Source organism: Podarcis filfolensis (genome assembly GCF_964270895.1).
Source record: "Podarcis filfolensis genome assembly, chromosome: Z".
In the NCBI taxonomy this organism is placed as follows: Eukaryota; Metazoa; Chordata; class Lepidosauria; order Squamata; family Lacertidae; genus Podarcis; species Podarcis filfolensis.
The window spans coordinates 31,323,718-31,338,706 of record NC_139617.1 but is presented as its reverse complement, the minus strand read 5'-3'; the positions used below and the strand labels follow the sequence as shown (position 1 = coordinate 31,338,706).

Below are 14,989 nucleotides of genomic sequence, written 5' to 3'. Positions count from 1 at the left end.
GCCAGTGGGTTTTCCAGCTGGGGGATTACCTGAGAAATCCCTTGGGCTCCCTTCCCTCAAATAGCCGATTTCCCTTTGGGGCTAAGAGGCTCTCCCAGGTCCTCTGAGGTTCCTCCTTGGTTTTGCTTTCCCTTCTGGACTCTTCCCCTGCTCCCCATTAAGCCTCCCAGTGCCTGGTCTGTGGCTTCTGTGGTCCTGAGAAATGCACAACCCTTATCATCTTCCTGCAGACACCCAGGTCTATTTATACACCAAACCTCCTTCCTTTGGGACAGTGGAAGAGGCACTGCAGGGTGGCTTTTAGAGGCTGCAATGGGCTTCCTCCAGGTACACCTCCTGTTTTGGGTGCTGCTGCCTGTTCTTCTGAGAGCATGGCCTCGCCAAAAAGAGACCCCCAAACTTCTGCCCTGCTGGAAGGTAAGGCACCTAGAATCATAGAATTGTAGAGTTGGAAGGGGACAGTCATCCAGTCCAACCACTCATTGGAGTTTTTTTATACAGAGGTTGGGTCTGTATATATTAGAATCTGTCAAGAGATTCTAATCCAGGGCTGGGGACATCTATGGCCCTCCAGATGTCCTTGGACTACAGCCAGCATGGCCAATGGTCAAGACTGATGGGATTTGTAGTCACAGGTTCCCTAGGCTTGCTCTAATCTATTGGACACACAGCCCTCTCAAGGGTGAGCTTTCACCTCTGTCAAAATTAAATTCCAAAAATATTGTACCAAATTAGATTTTGCCATCAATATGTACTGAGTTTATTGCAACCCGTCTGACAATTAGCTGATATGGAAGAAAACATATTTTGAAAAATGTATGGATTAATTGTATAAATAATGAAACTCAATAAAGAATAATTTAAAACAAAAACAACCCCCCCCCCAAAAAACACCATTATTTTTTTTACATTTACAAAGGGGTATGATGCCATCTGTGAATCAATTTCATTGAACTTTCCCTAAGAAAGCTGGAAACAGATTTTTGGCAGTTCCCAAATTTTATTCCAATCCTCAGGGAATAATTTTTGTGCCAATATCCAGCTCCCGTATCTTTTTACGGGGTTCCATAGATCCGTAAGTTAAATTAAGGAATATGGAATACAATTTAGAAACTAATCTTCCCCCACCCATTGTGTTTAATAAATTTATAAATTGTGTTAAGGGTCTCAGAGTTTGCGTTTTTATGTTCTTTTGTATTAAAACTATGAATTTGATTAAAAGAAGCCATTTTGACTCTCCCAAAGGGACCTCAAATATTTATCTGCAGTGGGAATTACATTGTCCAAGTAGCAGGGCCATTCCTTTGAAATGGTAAATAGATTAGTTCCTAAATCTCTTATTTACTAGTTTACACCTATTGACAGTTTGCTCAGCTTAACAGAAACTTGCCAGACTGGATTTGCAGGAAGGGGGTAAACCCCCTAGATTCCAGACAGTTTTGTTAATGGGATTTGCAAGTGAAAAGACAATTGGTAAGTTTTCCCCATCCTCCTACTACAGAGAAATATTTGAGGTCCCTTTGGGAGAGTCCAAATGGCTTCAAGGATTGCTCTCCTGTACTATTACAGACATGTAGTTTATATACTTATGTATGTGTGTTTACCTTGTGCATTTATGAACATTTATTCCATATTCGAGACCTTAGAATTCTTATAAAAATGGCTGCTAGCCCTGATGGCTATGCTCTGCTTCTACAATCAGAGGCGTCAGTGCTTCTGAACATCAGTTGCTGGAAACCAGAGGAAGGGAGAAGACTGAAATGTTGCTTTTTATGTGTTATTATATTTGTTATTGTATGGTTTTGCTAAGTTATTATGAAAATGCTCTTTGCACTGTTTGATTTTGAAGCACTTTCCTATTAGTTTTGTTATAAGTCACTTTGAGTTTGATTTTTTGGGGGGTGGAAAAGGGGCATAAAAATGAAATGAATGAATGAATGAATGAATGAGAGAACTCTTGTGCTTGGGTTCTGCTTACTGGTTTGCCTTTGCGACATCTGATTGGTCCTTGTAACTACAGGATGGTGCACTAGTTGGACCGTTGGCCTGATTCAGAAGACTCTTCTGACGCTCTTCTAGAACTTCCAGGTCCAGAGGTATTTGACCACTGTGAAAACAGGATGCTGGACTAGATGGATCACTGGCCTGATCTAGCAGGGCTATTCTTATGTTCTCATGTTTGTCTGACTTCCTTCTTCTTACTCCTCTCTCCAGACCCGGATTTCTGTCTCTTGCAGAGGCAGAGGCTTGACCACGTTTCCACAAGGACTCAGCTATGAAATCAAGCGGATTGACCTCTCCCACAACGCCATCTCAAACCTGACAGACCATGACACATCTGCTTTGGAGCAGCTGGAGCAGCTGGACCTGTCATACAACCATCTGCGCTCACTGTCCGGGGGAGCCCTGAGGCACCTCGCCCGCCTTCGCTCCCTGATTCTGGCCGGGAACCAACTCCACCGAGACCATTTCTCCAATAGAGACGCCTTCCTGTCACTGGTGAGCCTGGCAGCCCTTGATGTCTCAGCCAACGGTTTAGACAACCAGATGGTGGCCTCATACATCCACCACCTCCCAGCTCTGGAGTGGCTAGACCTGTCGGAGAACCACTTGACCTGTCTGGCAAACGGCATCTTCCAGGGGGTGCCCAGGCTGAGGGAACTGCACTTGAGGCGCAACTCCCTTGTTGAGATTGAGGAAGGGGCCTTGTCCCAGCTCAGGGCCCTGGAGGTCCTCGACTTGTCCATGAATTCCCTCCACTGCATCACAGGCTTTGGCCTAGCCCAGCTGCGAGTCCTGAACCTTAGTTACAATGCACTGGAATCCTTTGACGGGGCAGGAGAAGAGGCCTCCTGCCACCTCCATGTCTTGGACCTGAGCCACAACCGGCTGAATGCCCTCCCGCTGCTCCCCAGGAGGAACCGGCTTCGGTACCTCAACCTCTCCCACAACGCCATCACCACAGGGGCTAACAAGAGCCAGAACGTCACGCCTCAGAATGTCTCTCAGAGCTTTGCAAAACTGATGGACCTGAATCTCAGCAGCAACCGCCTGGGATCATTCCCAGTTGCGCTTCTTCGTGGTTTGGCTTCCCTTCGGACTCTAAGCCTGGCGAGGAATTGCCTCAGTGACATTGCTGTGGAGCTGCCCACGAATCACAGTTCACCAGGTCCCATTGCCGACAGGGCATGGCAAAAACAAACCTCACTGTCTGTACGGATGCTGGACCTCCAAGGGAACTCCATCAGCCACTTGCCGCCACATTTTTTCGACCTGCTTCCTGACCTGGAGGTGATGGACCTTGGCCTCAACCGCATCCAGCTCTGTCGAGCAAGGAACTCCTGCAAGGGAGAGTGCCTCCATGCCAAAACAGAGGACTGTACTGCCTTCCACTGCCTTCCACAGCTCAGGCACCTCAGCTTACGCGGGAACAACCTCGGGCTGGTGCATGGATGCCTGTTCCACCGAACGCCCTTGGCCTCCCTGGATCTGTCAGAGAACCAGGGCCTGGTCCTGCCCAGTTATGCTTTGGAGGGTCTGGAAGCATCTTTGCAGGAGCTCTCTTTGAGAGGGAACCGAATGAAGACTGCCAGCCTGAATTTCCCTTGCCTGGTGTCCCTGAGCATCCTGGACATGTCAGGGAATGACCTGAGTGCCATCCCTCCCAGCTTGCTTTGCTCCCCGCTGGAGAAGCTGGACATCCAAGGAAACCAGCTGGAGAGCATAGAAGAAGCCGCAGCAAAGCAGCTAAGAAGGAGCCTCCGGGCTTTGTCTGTGGCTGGAAACCCCTTCAGCTGCTGCGAGCGAAAGTGGCTGCAAATCCTGGGCACTTCCGTGCTGGACTTGGGTGAGACGCTGTGTTATTACCGCAATGGGGAGGAAAGCTTCACAACTCAAATCAGTGGTGAACAGGCTGGGCAGCTTTGCCCTCGCAATGCATACAAGGTCTATCTGGCTGTAACTGCATTTTTGGTATGCACTGTGGGCCTCCTCTGCGCCAGTGTGCGCTGGTTCCTGAAAAGGGCTAAGACCTGCATGCTACTCTGCCTGGGCTCCCTAAGAAACAAAGTGGAGCCTGCTCCATCTCCAAGCAAGGAAGCCGACTCTACAATTTTATAATCTTTAAATATTCATCCTGCCCTTGTAAATGGCCTGTAGGATTTCTGCCTCTGCTTTCCCCTCTGGAGTGAGCAGTTGCTGTTTATTACACAACCAACTTTACATCTTTGCAAGCAGCAAAATTATTTTTATTAAATTAAAAATTAAAATTAAATTAAAAACATTTCATGCTTCTGAAAACATTTACAGAATATCAAATATGCTCATGGCCATAATTTCAAAGTAGCCAAGGATGGTACATTTCAGCCATAAAATACCTGGGTAAGATGTAATGAGCTGTGAGGTAGAGAAGGTTTCTGGTAAGAGGGGATAAAAGAAAAGGAGGGAAAAGGCAAATCTGAATTGAGGCAGGTAAGTGTGAAGTGATGCACACTGGGACAATCTCCTCCCTCTCCTTATTTGCAACTCCTGCATTACAGGGGATTGGACTAAAAATGCCTCTTGTGGGTTCCTTACATCTCTTTATGCATTATCCATCAGCAATAGCCTTCTGCAAACATCCCTGAGTTTGCAGTTCTGTTGTTGGCATGGTGAGAGTGGGGGATCCCAAACCTTTCCTCTGCTCCCGCAACTCCAGGGAAAGGCTGCTGGCTGCCTCTATTTATAGCACTGTTTATGTAGCTTCTAGATAGGAGCTAGAGAGGAAGTTGTAGTGCAGGTTCTCAGAGGGTGTTTCCTGCATAGCAAAGAGAAGCAGAATCCTGGGTGCTCCAATAAAGAAGGAGGAAAGGGAACAATGCTCAGGGAAGTCCAATGGAGCCCTGTTTAGAAAGGACTTCAAGGCGGAGGGAGGGGGCGGTCCTTCCTAGCTTTGGCATCCCATCTTTGCCCACCACTGGACCCAACGTAGCAGCAGCAGAGAGGAAGGAGGCCAGATGGCCACCCAGTCAGACCTTGGCCCAAGTCATGCCACCACCCCGTTTTATTCTGTTTTGAGGCAAGTAAAGAAATGTACACTTACTCCCTGGGAGGAGCTAACTGTAGGAAGATCCAAGGCAGGTAAAATAAAGCACTTCTTAGCAAATCTATGGAAATCTTTCCCACAGGAGGTAGTAAGAGCCACCAACTTGGACGGCTTTAAAACAGGATTGGACACATTCATGAAGGAAGAGACAGTTATTGATGGCTACAAGCCATGATGGCTATGTTCTGCCTCCACAGTTGAAGGTATTCATGCTTCTGTTTTTTTTTTTTTTTAAATAATATTTATTGAAGTTTCCAAAATACAGAAAGAGAAGAAAAGAAATTATGAAGATACATTCAGAACCTTATTTTCAAACATCCACTTTCTGGGACTCCCCCCTTCCCCCACCCCTACCGTATTCCCCTTTCATATTGTTGTTTCCACAAGTTCTGTTTCTGATTTAAAGCACAATTTATATACCCCATTGTTCAAATTTAAATTTATACAAACCTTATGCAACACCCTTGATAAAAAAAAGCAAAAGATCTCTCCCCATAGCCCGCCCCCTTTTCTTTCCACAATGTCCCCCTTTTTTCCCATTAAAGTAAAAGCACACAGAATAAAAGTATATAAAAAAAATAAGAAATATATTAGAAAAAAGAAAACCAATTCAGAAAATAGTTGCAAGCCTTTGGATTCTAATTCTCCCTCCCCTTCCCCGGTTTAATTTCCCTTATCCTCCAATCTATGTTTCCAGCCTGGAAGTCTTAAGTCCATCAATCCCATTTTTCCCCCAACTCCTTGCAGAATTATTTCCCATTTTTAGGATTACTTTTTAAAAATTAATTCCTAAATCTTTAAAAATGTCAAATTATAAAATTCCCCCCATTGTTCTTTCAAGGTTATAGTCCAGCTTCCTCTTGTTCCGCTGCTAAAACTTTCTTATTCAGAAGTTTAGTAACTCTACATGGGTTGTTGTTATTCAGGAACAAAAACTTGCGTTCAGTCCCTTCCTTCTTCAGTAAAGTATTCTGTTGTCTCCTTTTAGTCTAAACACCCTGTAGACGAGATTCAGTTTCAGTTTTGCAGCTTTCCCAGGAGATAACCAGTTCTGTGAAATTCCGAAGTGTTGTATTTTTCCCGGCTTACGCCCATCTTTGTAATGTCCCGAAGCTCCTCTAGGGGGGTTGTTGTAACTTTGTTTCCAAAAATCCGATTGTTCTCCGTATTTTCGCCATTTTGTATTCAAGTCTTAACAAATTATATCAAGTTGTAACAAATTTGACCAGCAAGGTCCTTGTAATAAAATCCTCTTTAAAATTCCGACTTTGACAGCTACTTTGACAGCTGTCAAAATCACCGGCTCTTTTCACCAGGCTCACTCCTCAATCGCCCCGGTTCCCAGGGAGGGGGGTGCATTTTCCTTCTCCTTCAATTCTTCCTCCAGCACAATTCTTGTACTTTCCCATCATGGAATTCTTGATTTTAGCAAAGATACCGTTCTTTTTGGGCCTTGGCTTCCCAATCCTTGTTTTAAAATGTCTACAATAGGGAGGGGGACTGACTTCCTTTTTAGATCCCCCCCCGCTCGTCTCAAATCCAAAAAATTTTTCTTCTTTTAAACCCGATTTCCAATTTACTCACGGGTTGTTGTTAAAAGTCCAAATTCTCAATGGAAGAAGTCAGCGCTCTCCGCCGGATGGCATGCGGCTTCGCTCGGCAGGGGTGGCAGAGGACTCAAAGCACCACGCTTCTCCCCGGCACCCGATCCGTAGCCTTTAAAAAGGCTCCTTCACGAGTCGGGAGGGCGCTAGCGGTGCTAGCCGAGTCTCCAAGTCCACGGCCCCCGTGGCCGTGGTTTCTAAGGGTCCCCGCATCGCCGGTGCGGTAAAACCCAGCCCCTGCCGAGCCGGCTCCCTCCGGAGCTCGGAGGGAGTCCGCCATTCGGCGATGGCGCCAACCCGGAAGTCCAAGGTATTCATGCTTCTGAATACCAGTTTCTGGAAACTGCGGGTGGTGTGTGTGTGCTCTTGCTCTCAGGGCTTGCTTGCGGGTTTCCCATTTCAGCATCTAGTTGGCCACTGTGAGGAAAGGATGCTGGACTCAGCAGGCCAGTGGCTTGATCCATCAGGCTCTTCTCATGATCTTTAGGCCTTTGGCATCCCTCAGCCCACCCAGATTGAGCAGACCATTGTTTCCTCTCTGAGGAAACTGGTAGCCCTTGGGCAACAAAACTGTGGGTGGCCCAACGGGATGGTCTGGGCCAGTCCCAACCCCCTCCCGACCTCAGGAACATACAATGGGCCCCCAGGCTCTCATCTAAACGATCCAAGCTCCCTGGGGTCCTTGAGGGCCAGTCACTGCCTCTCAGCATAATCTTATCTCACAGGGTTGTTGCTATTGAGGGGATTTATCACATGCATTCTGACCAAACTGCGGGAGGCAGTGGTAGACAGAAGTGCCTGGCGTGCTCTGGTCCATGGGGTCACGAAGAGTCGGACACGACTAAACAACAACAACAAATCACATGCATATCTCACCTTTTCTTTCAAGCTCAAGATGGATTACATGCTGTGAGGAAGGTTAGGTTCAGATGCATTGACAGACCCCCCCCCAGTCTCCCAGTGAGTTTCTTGGCTGAGCAAGGACTTGAACTCCACACAACAACCCTGTCTAGTAGATTAGGCAGAGTCAGTGAATGATCCCAAAGGTCACCTGGTGAGCTTTATGGCTGAGTGGGGATTCGAACCCTGGTCTCTTCAAGGTCATAGTCCAACACTCTTTAACCGTTACACCGCCCTGGCTCTCAGTGAGGAGGGAGAGAACAAAGGATTCTTGGGAGGAAAATGCTGGGATACAAATGCAATCAACAGATGTGCCATCCTAGAGTGCAGGTATCCACTGGTGGAAGTTCTGTCTGCCTGGCCAAAGTCCAAAGATGTTCTTCTAGAGCTGAAGGTTGTGGTGGTGGGGTAAGCTGCACCCCTTCTGAGTTGAATTACTTTTTATTATCTTTTAGGTGTTTTTATTTTTCTGTATTTTAACTGTGCCATTTTCTCTTGAGTCCCAGTCTGGGAAAAAGGCAAGATATAAATAAATGTAATAATAATTGTAATTGGCAGCTGAAGCAACAACAGCAGATATGTATATGTTCCAATGTCTAAGACAATATTCTCCTGCTAATTATGCTTCTAAATACATATTCTACATTTGACCCCCTTTAGAACAGCTTTACTTTGAAATGTTTGCTTTTTTTTGGTTAATTTTGCTGTGTTAAATGTGCATTCTATACTTGACCTTTGTGTGTTATGTCCTACAGTGGTACCTCGGGTTAAGTACTTAATTCGTTCCGGCGGTCCATTCTTAACCTGAAGCACCACTTTACCTAATGGGCCCTCCTGCTGCCGCCGCTCCGCTAGAGCACTTTTTCTGTTCTCATCCTGAAGCAAAGTTCTTAACCTGAGGTACTATTTCTGGGTTAGCGGAGTCTGTAACCTGAAGCATCTGTAACTCGAGGTACCACTGTATTTTGAAACCTTTAACCTAAGATTATATTTTCCTCTTAGTTTTGAATGTATATTTTATCTTTTTCTGTGATGTTTTATTTTGGAATATTTTATTGGATGTTTGAATGTAGCTTGCAAACCACCAAGAGATTATTTTGCTTAAAATCATAAAGCAGTCTAGGAAATAAATAAAAATAATGCAGGGATGGTTTTTGTTGCGATTTCTGCATTGCAGACTAAGTGTTCCTTGGGACTTCGTTCCAAATCCACAGTTCTATGATTCTAATGAATCCAATGGCTCTACAAACCTGATGAGCTGACTGAAAAGTTTTACATTGAAAAATGCTTCTTCCGCCAGGCAAGAAGCTTCCTGAAACTCATTTCATGAAGAGGAATAGAATAAAATGTTGTGAGGATGGACTGAAGAGACTCAGAAAGCCTGTGAGGAAAATTCTGTCGCCACAGACAACAAATTTGCAAATTGTACCATAGATTAAGAATCTTACACCAAGGTGGTGCATGGAAGGGACACAGGTTTACGTCATGCTTGGAAAGGAGGATATCTACACTGCAGCTCAGGGGGTGGGCTCCAAACCAATGGATTCAAAACTGCTTTTAAAGATAGGTCAGATAGCCATCTGTCAGGGCTTCTTCAGCTGTGGTTCCTGCATTGCAGGGTGTTAGACTGAATCTTGGGGACTGGCCCTTTCTACTACGGGATCAGTGAAGGCAAGTCAGCATGGATCCCACTGGTCTGCCATCTGTTTCAAGGTTTTAGGATTATAGAAGCGTTAACTCCATACAAGTGATGGGCAGATTCTCTAGCTGGGATTCCTGCATCTCAGTGGGGTTAGACTAAATGAATTTGGGGGGTTACATCCAACCCTACAATTCTGATCTTTGACTCACTGGAGGTTTGTCAGCAGATGACGGATGGCCACCTGTCAATGATTATTGAACTGTGGTTCTTGCCTTGCCGGGAGTTCAAACATCTAAAGGGCTGTCACATGGAAGATAAACCAATGGCTTCAAGTGACAACAAAGGAGACAAAACCTTAGGATGAACTTTCTGATGGTAAGCGCTGCTCGACCGTGGAACGGACTCCATCGAAAGGAGGTGAACTCTCCTTCATTGGAGGTTTTTAAACTGAGATTTGGATGGTCACCTGTTACTTCCACTGCTACAATCTAGTGGTTTCTGCATTGTAGTGGGCTGGATGAGATACCTTCCAACTCTACGTTTCTATGATTTCCCCACACTCCGACTGAAGGCCTGACCATTCCAAACAAAGCATCCAAAATCAGGTTGGAAAAAGTTTTATTTGCAATGGAAAATATTGACAATTCACGTAAACTTACATCCCTGTCTATGTACATTATGTATATTCTATATACAGACCATACAGTGGAGAACATGACCGCCTGGCCGTTTCCCCTGTGCCCGTGGATCCTTCTGGCCACCCTAAGCTGCATTGGGGAGCTGAACCACCACTCTACCAGCATGGTCAAAACCCGAGGAAATTGCAGGGGAGGAACAATTTTTAATTAATCTATGGAATTCCCTCCCGCAGGAGGCAGTGATGGCCAACAACTTGGATGGCATTTACAAGAGGACTGGACAAATTTGTAGAGCAGGAGGGGGCTATCAACGGCTACTAACAACTGTGGTTATGTTCCACCTCCACATCTGGAGGCAGCAGTGTTTCTTAATGTCACTTGCTGGGATGGTGGAGGTCCTTCTGAGTGGGCGACAACTTTTGAGTACCAGAGTTAGAATTAAAAATATTTCCCCACAAATTGGGTAAAAGGTAAGCATCAAACCCATGTGCAGTGTCCTCGAGCACCAATTTTTTTCTGGGATCCTTACCAATTGCAGCCTGTTCAATATCTGACTACATCTGAACATGAAAAAGGTGTTCAGCAACCTCCTATTGAAGTACTGGCTTCTCTGTTTGTTCCCCCAGCTTAGGGTTGGTGATGCTGACACAAGTCTGCCTGCTTAGCCTGCAAAGGTCTGCATTCCCTCTTAAACTCAACTCAAGGGGGCAGTGAATGGACTTAGGGGGCAGTGAACTGACTTAGGGACAACTTACTGGGCACAGGGCACCTGAATATTCTTTCGGCAATTGGCACAGACGGGCCATGGATCGCATGGCTCTATATCCAGGAGTCTCATTTTAAGATCCAATGTCTGCTTGTCAAAGAGAACTGAGTGATATGATCCCACCCCAGCCTCAGTTTTCCCTAGTGTATGCTAGGGGATCTCCTTTTTCCTAATGCAAAACCCAGAGGGGACCCTCTTTTTATGCCCTTCCTTCCTGCTGCCGCACCAATGAATAAATATCCCTTGTCCGTTCTCCCTGTCCAAGTCTCCTCTAGGATGCTGGAGCATCTCCTAGCCGTATGGCCCCAAAGAAGGTGGTGTGCTTGCTCATGTTGATGGAGATGTCTGCGTGGACCATCTTCACGGCGATTTTCTGCCGGGCTTTCAGGAGGCAAACCCCGGCTGTGTAGCAGGTGTTGAAGTTGGTCTTGCCCGTCTCGAGGCTCCGCGTGCACTGCAGGAAGGGCCTCTCGTCCACCACCACCTCGTAGCTGGCAAAGTCCGTGAAGTTGATATAATATACCTAGACAGGGGGGAAAGGGCATTATTTTAAGAAGGCAAGGGGGCCAGGCTACATGACCCCTGGTGTGCCTTCCAACTCTACAATTCTACCTCTGTTTCTAAGGGCAACTGAAATGCCCAAGTGACCTTCAATCAGCACATTCCTTGTTCAAACGAATGAGGAGCCCTAGAGTATTTCACAAGAACGTAAGTTTAGCCTGCTGAATCAGGCCCATGGCTCATCTAGCCCAACATCCTGTTTTCATAGAGGCTGAACACTTCCTTGTGGGAAGCAGGACAAGAACACAAGAGCAATACTGCCCCTTCTGCAGTTTCCAGCAACTGGTGTTCAGAAGCACAGCAACAGCATAGCCAAGCAATTATGGCTTGTATGAATCTGCCTGATCCTCTTTTAAAGCCAAGTTGGTGGCCATCAACTGCCTCCCGTGGGGTGTGAATGTCACAGTTTAACTATAAACTGTGCCAAAAAGGTACTTTTAAAAACCTCTTCAAAACCTTCCAACATTCAGATTCATTGGATGTCCATGAGTTTCCAGTGTTACGAGATAGGGAGAAAAGCTTTTCTCCCTGCACTTTCTCCATGCTAGGCATCATTTATAAACCCCTATAATGGTTGCCTCTTACTCACTGTTTCTCCAAACTAATAAGCTGCAAACACTGCAACTTTTCCTCATAAGGGAGTTGCCCCACCCTCTTGATCATTTCCTTTGTATTGTCCTACATCGTGGCAAGAGGAGCAAGAACGGCTGGGAGTCTTGCACCGTTGTGATAAAGCACGAAAACCTTTAGAAAGCCAGCCATTAAAAAAACGCCTCGGCAAGCATCACTACCTCTCCCCTTTCAGAAAAAAGCAAGAGGGTCTGATCTGACTTCCGCTTGCAGAAGGGAAGCAACTGTTTTAAAACTCTAAGGATGCAAGAACATGACAGGCAGAACCTAGCAGATGTTGGAGGGTAATGCCTGATAGCCGTCTTCCAACATCCCTGGAAGGTGGAGCCAGCTTTTTTCCTGCTGCTCCAGAGGAGAAGACCCAAACCAATGGAGTCAAATGACAAAACCTTATGAAGAACTTTCTGAAGGTAAGAGCTGTTCGAGAGTGGAATAAATGACCTTGGAAGGTGCTGGGCTCTCCCTCGTGGGAGGTTTTTTAAACAAAGGTTGGATTGCCATTGGTGATTCCTGCACTGCAGGGGGTTGGACTAGATGTCCTCTGGGGGTTCCTTCCAACGCTACAATGCTTTGAGACCTGTCTTTGTACGCAAGCAACTGGATTGAAAACAAAGCACCTCCTTCTGTCACGGTATTCTCTCTCTGCCACCCTATTTTGGGAATAGGAACAGAAGGCCTTTTCCAGCGGGATAGCAGCATGGAAGCAACATGTCCCAGACTGGGAGGAAAAGGATTTGGTTAATTGGCGGAAAACCTTTTTGAAAAGTATTTCATAATCTAAAAGCATCTAAAGGGCAGAGCTTGAATGACCATTAAAAGAACTGTACTCCCCAGGGTCATCTAATTCACCCCCTGTAATGAGGAAACAACAGCTAACGTACTGCATAGTGTCTATGCAAATGTCTGGCTCGTCCAAGACTACACAGAGTCTTTATTCTTGCTAGTGATGGAACTCAGAGATGGAGAATACTTTTTATGTTTTAGAAAGCTTTATTACTTGTAAATTGGATCTTTGCATGAGTGATACTTTACTATCCCTTCAGAGCTGCGTTGGATACTTCTGTCCTTCCAGGCTGTGATGCTTTAAAATGTTCCATTCTTGTTTTAAGAAAACAAAAATGTTCCATTCTTGTATTAATTATTTTTGTTATGTTTGCACCTTTTTTGTTAACAAGCCAACAAAGTATTATTTTAATTTTTTTTAAAAGGATGTTAACATTCCTTTATCTATCAAATTTATATCCCATCTTTTTCTCCAAGGAGATCAAAGTGGCGTACACGGTGTATTCTTTATTAAATCCCCCACAACAACCCTGAGAGGTAGGTGAGGCTGAGACTGGCCCCGCAAGGTCACCACTGAGTGAGCACCTTTGGCTGCATGGGTAAAGAGCACTAGGACCCAGGAGAGAAAAGGGTTCATATCCCCCAATTGCCTATTAAGTTCACTGGGTAAGACCTTGGGTGCCAGTCACTCTCAGTCCAACCTGCCTTTGCAGGGTTGTTGTGAGGATAAAATGGGGAAATATATGCATGCCACCTTGAGACCCCTGGAGGAAAGGTAGAATAGAAATAGATTTAAAAAGTAAGTAATAAAGACACATTCTGCTTGCTCCAAAGCCGCCCCCGCCCCGGACGACCCAGGCGGTTTGCATTTCAGAGGTACCATACTCAGACCGTACTCACTTCTACCTGACTATAGACGAAGTAGGTGCCGTCCACCAGCACCTCCAGCTCCCCGCTACGGGCATGCAGCTTGAAGACACGGGGGTTCAGGGCGAGGCGGGACCAGTCGTTGAGGACTCCCCCTGAAAGATCTCAGTATGAGAAAATGGCAGTCACTCAGTACCCGTTGGGATGAGGAGAGACAAAATACCAGAGCAACGTGAACACAGGCAACAGCCGCTTGGCAGGCAAGCGGATGGGGGCTTGGAAGGAAGAGGTTTTTAACCGGGGTCGGGGGGCCACCTGTTAGGAATACTTTAGATGCACTGCAGGGGGTTGGACTGGAAGACCCTTGGGGCTCCTTCCAACATCACAATTCTATGCTTCGTTGGAGGTTTTTAAACAGGTTGGGTGGCCATCTGTCGGGTTTTCTTGAGCTGTGACTCCTGAACTTGCAGAGAGTTGGACTAGATGACCCTGTGGGTCCCTTCCAACTCTACAATTCTGATTCATTGGAGGCTTTTAAGCAGAAGGTGGTTAATGACCTGTCTGGAGATTCTCTAGCTGGGATACCTACGTTTGCAGTGGGTTGGACTGGATGACCCTTGATGGTTCCTTCCAACCCTATGATTCCATCATTCACATGATGCTTTTAAGGGATTTTTCAGCTGTGAGGCCTGCCTTGCAGGGGGTGAAACTAGATGACCCCTGGGATCCCTTCCAACTCTACAATACTAGGATGCTATGGCCACGTGGGATGGGCCTTTTCTCCCCACACCCACCTTGTTAGAAGATATGGAACCAAAGAAGGAAGAAGGGGTGCAGTTTCCAAAGTCCAGTTCCTCAGGATTCTTACCATTCTTGACTTGAATCGCTGATCCCTGCCCTTGAAGGTGAACAACAGCCGGCTGCAAATTAAAAGAGGACCGCTTGAAATTACTTTTGCTAGGCACACATAAAGCTGCTGTGCCAAAGATTCCTGTGTTGCTTGTGATTCCTGCACTTGAGAACTAGACGACTCTTTGGGTCCCTTCCATCTTGGCAACTCTAGGATTATATTAGAGGTTCTGGGTGACCAAGGAAAAGGTTCTTTGGGATTCAGATAGGCAAAGAGTACCACCATAGTTGCTCTTCAACAATTTTTAGCTACAGGAATAGTCTGTGTGCTTGTAACCTTCAGGAGAGGCTGCTGTTTCAGATCAGTGGGGCCCTACCTAGTCTAGTATGCTGTTTTTGCAGCAGCCAAATACCCTTAAGAGCCTAGAAATTGAGATAGACTGCCTCTGACTTGGAAGTTCCATAAGAGCATTGGAAGAGCCTAGCTGGATCAGGCTCCCAGCCCACCTAGTTCAGCATCCTGTTCTCATAGTGGCCGACAAGATGCCCTAAAGGGAAATCAGCAAACAGAATTCAAGCATAAAAGCCCCCTCCCCTCCTGTGGTTTTCAACAACTAGCATTCAGAAGTACTGCTGCCTCCAACTGTGGAGAGAGAACACAGCCAT

The 14,989-nt window shown here is 46.1% G+C and overlaps 2 protein-coding genes across 2 annotated transcripts in view; one reads left to right on the top strand and one right to left on the bottom strand.

Annotated features, from left to right (window-relative positions):
* Nucleotides 1-208: 208 nt before the first annotated feature.
* LOC310754464 (transforming growth factor beta activator LRRC33-like) lies at nucleotides 209-7,440 on the top strand. The gene is made up of 3 exons (XM_083596393.1): nucleotides 209-417; nucleotides 2,215-5,286; nucleotides 6,998-7,440. Exons 1-2 carry the CDS (start codon nucleotides 313-315, stop codon nucleotides 4,117-4,119), a joined length of 2,010 nt encoding a protein of 669 aa, XP_083452519.1. The 5' UTR covers nucleotides 209-312; the 3' UTR covers nucleotides 4,120-5,286; nucleotides 6,998-7,440.
* A 2,390-nt stretch (nucleotides 7,441-9,830) lies between these two features.
* The window catches only part of EDA (ectodysplasin A), a 50,979-nt gene continuing 45,820 nt past the window's right edge, over nucleotides 9,831-14,989 (bottom strand). The window contains exons 6-8 of the mRNA XM_083596505.1: nucleotides 14,343-14,394; nucleotides 13,508-13,638; nucleotides 9,831-11,156 (exon numbers count right to left, since the gene is read on the bottom strand). Coding sequence (XP_083452631.1) covers nucleotides 10,905-11,156; nucleotides 13,508-13,638; nucleotides 14,343-14,394 — 435 coding nt within the window. The 3' untranslated portion in view covers nucleotides 9,831-10,904. The remainder of the gene's footprint in view (nucleotides 11,157-13,507; nucleotides 13,639-14,342; nucleotides 14,395-14,989) is intronic.

Excerpts from the sequence above, each read along its gene's own strand:
- LOC310754464 (XM_083596393.1), top strand. The coding sequence starts at position 313 with ATGGGCTTCCTCCAGGTACACCTCCTGTTTTGGGTGCTGCTGCCTGTT. Across the intron at positions 418-2,214 it reads AACTTCTGCCCTGCTGGAAG|ACCCGGATTTCTGTCTCTTG; the intron begins GTAAGGCACCTA and ends TCCTCTCTCCAG.